Below are 4455 nucleotides of genomic sequence, written 5' to 3'. Positions count from 1 at the left end.
AACTGAAAGTGAGTTCACCTGTGCTGTGTATGACCTGTGCTTATTTAAAAATTTCGGGTTCGGTTTCGATTGAAATTGCAACAAACAGAAATTCGGTTTCGCCATCAGTTCCAAACATGATTTCGGTTGGAAACTACCTTAAACTATCGTTTTCTTCTTTGTATTACATACAAATTATCATCGATATTTTTAAATAAGTAAACACTTGCATAGTGATCCTACTGACCTGTGATTTTTAATCGTTTATCTAAAAAATCAATACCTTATCTTATTTCTCTTATTTAATATTTTAATTTAGGTGGGTACATTTTTACTTACTCCCAGAACAATTATGTGGAAGCATTTTCCTGCAAATGTCATTGACTGTCTGCCAGGCCAGGATATGCTAATCTTATTTAAATACATTGAAATCAGAGACTGACTTGAGGAAAAGGGGTCACGATAACAACAACCTTTTTAAAATTCCTAAATAGAAATGTATAATGTATCACGCAACCACGTGTAACAAAATACAGTGTGTCTTCTCAGAGGAATATTTAATTTGAATAGCGAGCTAGTTATAACATTCTCTGTGCGAAATATTGTAATGTAGAGTGGTAGAGCTCTACATATTCTATACTCTTTGAGGCGGGCGGGCTCAGTTCGCGCCGCCATTCTGGATATTTTGACGGGAAGGTCGGTCACGTGACACGGCGACGGGCGGTGCGGGGCGGGGGCTGGCTAGACTCTCCAGTAGCCGAGCCATCCGTCTGCTGCTTTGACTGCGGCCGGTCGCCGGAATCCACGCCCCCGTCTCTGCGGCTCGCATCTATTACGTACAATTTTGTACTCACTTCTCGGACTACTCACATCGCGAGTTGTTTATCCGAGGCTCCGATACTAACCAGGGAAGTGTGCCACATGAATATCCAGTCGAAACGACCAATAAATCCGCAATGTGAACCGTTTATTTGCGTATTTTTGCACGGGTGTGTGTTCGGCGACGGGGTGGGGACGCCGGCGCGGGGCGCGCTCGCCCGGTCGTCGCGACGGCTCGGCACTCGCAGACATGTGTCGGTCGCGGCCGGAGCGCGGCGTGCGTGCCGGCGCGCGGTAGCCCGTGACATGCGCGTTCCCCGCGGCGGCGAGCGACAATGGATGTAGTGACCCCTCATATAACGTCGGTGTTGAAGACGTACCAGGCGAGCGCGCCGCGGAGCCTGCAGGGCCCCGGCTGCGGGCGGGCGGAGACGCGCGGCGCGCCGCCGCTGCCGCCGCCGCCGCCGCCCGCCGCTCCGCTGATCCTGCTCGCGCCCGACCCGGTGCTCGGCGAGCGCGGCGAGACGCTGCTCGAGGGCGAGCCGATCTCCTGCTTCAGCGTGGGCGGCGAGCGGCGCCTCTGCCTTCCCCAGATCCTCACCTCCGTGCTCACAGACTTTAGCTTGGAACAGATCAACAGAGTGTGCGACGAATTACAAATATACTGTTCGCGGTGTACACCGGAGCAGCTGCACGAGTTGAAATCCACTAGCGTGCTGCCTCGGTCGGCGCCCTCGTGCGGGCTGATCACGCAGACGGACGCAGAACGCCTATGTGCGGCTCTGTTGCACGCTCCGCACAGCTCCCGTCCGCATAAACTGCCGGGTTTCCGCGTCTACCACGAGTGCTTCGGCGGCGCACGCGGAGTGTTCGCCGCGGATTTGAATTTAGTGCAATGTTTGGAATGCCGGGCGATGTACAGCGCTCGCAAGTTCGTCTGCCACTCTCACGCGACCGAGAACCGGACCTGCCACTGGGGGTTCGACTCGGCGCGGTGGCGGCGCTTCCTGCTGGTGGCCGACGAGGAACAGGAGAAGGAAAAATGCGCTGCGCTGCTGGACGAGATGGAGGCGCGCGACGACGCGCCGCCGCTCGCGCCCATCCTCAAACACACGCTACCTTTGAAAAGAAAACAGGTAAGTCTACTGAATATAGACTATAATAGTCAACGTAAATATTTCTTAGCTGTCCTACGTATCGTTGGCGTGACATATCCAAAGCCGTATAAAACAGTACCTCTCATTCGCCGGTGCAAGTAGGCGCCGCGCCTTATTGCGAAGGCTTATCAATCCCGAACAAAGCCTCCCCCCCTCCCAAACCTTTTGTTACCCTTTCCTTTTATCTTGTCCTATTCGTTGTTATGACAACTTTCTTCGTACAAGCTTGAATAAACTGCTGAATATTTAAGGCGGGTCTTGTGTGAGCAAGGCGGGAACGGACGTCTGACAAGTGACGATAGATAAACTGGTAAATTCTTATTAGAATCTTCTAAGAATAAAATGTCTGTTAGTTACGTTTACGTATATGATTCTTAATTTTCATAAGATTAGTAGAGATGATAAAAGATTTAGTTAATAAATAGTGTAAATCATTATTAGTCTGTTACGTTCGTGGGTGGGTTCGTGATTGAAAAGCACTTTTAACACCGATGAATAAGAGTAGGATTTATTTTCACACTGTTACTTAACTTTACAAACACTTAAAACACTTCACAGTAATTTCGCACTCTAAAACTCACTTACAAGTCGCTTTGATTATCTTCGATGTTTATCGCTCGGTATCGCATTCGAAACTCTCCTCCGCCGCAACCTCACCCGCTTATATACCCCGGTGAATCGGTCCACAAAGTTCGAGAACAGTCCAGCTAGGACGTCATACCTACATCTCGAATGTTCCGGAAACGAGTAGAGTGTCTGTCTCTTTCATGTGCTATCTCTCTCACACAGTTACTAGAATATTCCGGAAACAGGATCATTAGTCTGTTTCTCTCACACATATAGGCTATCCTTGTCACACACCTTCTCGAATGTTCTCAGTATAGCTGTCTCTTTCTAATCGTGCTATCTCTTTCACTCCTATGGAAAATTTCGCCATATACTGAAATGTACTTCAGAGGCCCATAAGGGTTTTCAGGTTATGGCGTCATCGGATAGAGGGTGGCCTGAAACGGACTGAAAACATGTTTCAGGCGCCTGAAAACAACGGTAACTTGGGTGAAATTTTGATAAACTAATATGTGATAGAGCATCCTCTGAAACGGCCTGAAACGGTATTTCAGCCTGCTGAAAACGCCTCCAATGGGTCGAAAAGCACGATCAAAGTTTCCACCTAACCCACCGCCGTAACACTGCCCCTCCTAAGACATGCTCGTCCCGAGCATCATTAGATCCATGGTATTTGGCAAACCGATCAACATGAACAATCTTACAGGGGCTACGCGCGTTACGCTGTATCCGGTATGTGACATCGTTGATCCTAGTGACTACTTTGTACGGCCCTTCCCAACTCGGTGACAATTTCGGGGACTTCCCCTTTTCCGCATAGGGTTATGTAGCACTAGGGCATGCTCCGGGAATTCCCGGTACTGAGAGTACGGGAAATCCGGGAATTTTCGAATACGCTGGTACCGGTTCTGGGAGAAAAAAATCCCGGTTCTTCGGTTCCTTCGGTACTGAGTTTGTAACTAAATTAATTGACGTTTTTTGAATTCAAAAATTACGCGTGGGCCTTGTAATGCTGTCACCTTAACCGATTCACACACGCTCGGTTTTATTCGGGTGCAATCGGCATGCTCGGTCCGTCTGCTGCCCGACCTGACGACGGCGACGACGACGAATGGTGAACCAGTGCCCCTAGTGTAAGTTTTCGGTTACAAAATACGTCTCGATCGCGTTCGCGATAAAATCTCAATTTGTATAGAAACACGAACAGCGCCTCTAGTGTAACGTTTGCGATGTTCGTGTTTCCATACAAATTGAGATTTTACGCGAACGTGATCGAGACGTATTTTGTAACCGAAAACTTACACTAGGGGTACTGAGGTCTTATTGCTTAACGCACTTGGTATCACAATCGTTTTTACCATTTCTTTCTGTCACTTCGTGTAGGATGAGGGTAGAAGGAGATGGTGATTGCAACCGCTAATGTCAGCGCGTTAGACAATACGGCCTCAGGTAGTCAAAAAATAGGATTTAGTATAGGTACTATCCTGTAGTCTGTATGTCTAAACGATTGATAATGATAGTGATGAGTTTGTTTGTGTTTTTATCTATGTAATGTTAATTAACACTACCATCTAAATAACAACTAGTTATATGTTAATGATGTGTTACGTATCTTTTTGTTCTATTTTGTCATATTTTTATATACCTACAGTAATAGGCTTGCATTTGACCACAATCACGCCTGATGGTAAGCAAAGATGTTGACTGAGGTGGAGCACGCCTGCCAAATAAATGTCCATTCACCCTAGATTTTAAGACAGCCTCATTGTAGCGATCAGAAAACACAGAAGCTGGCAAGGCTTTCCACTCCTTAAATATCCGGCCGGATAATGAAGGACGAGCGAAAACGCTTTGTGTGAAGTTTAGGGACGCTGACAACATAAAGGTGAAGATTCCGCCTACTTCTGGTCGACCTGTGAATGGAAGGAACTGA

General features: G+C 47.7%; 1 protein-coding gene across 1 annotated transcript; it reads left to right on the top strand.

Moving 5' to 3' along the window:
• The first annotated feature begins 279 nt into the window (after positions 1-279).
• Positions 280-4455, top strand: LOC141435056 (ski oncogene-like). Its single transcript, XM_074097577.1, has 2 exons — positions 280-1934; positions 4294-4455. Exons 1-2 carry the CDS (start codon positions 1134-1136, stop codon positions 4453-4455), a joined length of 963 nt encoding a protein of 320 aa, XP_073953678.1. The 5' UTR covers positions 280-1133.

This window comes from Choristoneura fumiferana, chromosome 14, assembly GCF_025370935.1.
Source record: "Choristoneura fumiferana chromosome 14, NRCan_CFum_1, whole genome shotgun sequence".
Lineage (NCBI taxonomy): Eukaryota > Metazoa > Arthropoda > Insecta > Lepidoptera > Tortricidae > Choristoneura > Choristoneura fumiferana.
Note: the sequence above shows the minus strand (reverse complement) of the source record. Positions and strands in the feature narration are given on the sequence as shown.

Excerpts from the sequence above, each read along its gene's own strand:
- LOC141435056 (XM_074097577.1), top strand. The coding sequence starts at position 1,134 with ATGGATGTAGTGACCCCTCATATAACGTCGGTGTTGAAGACGTACCAG. Across the intron at positions 1,935-4,293 it reads TACCTTTGAAAAGAAAACAG|CGATCAGAAAACACAGAAGC; the intron begins GTAAGTCTACTG and ends GCCTCATTGTAG.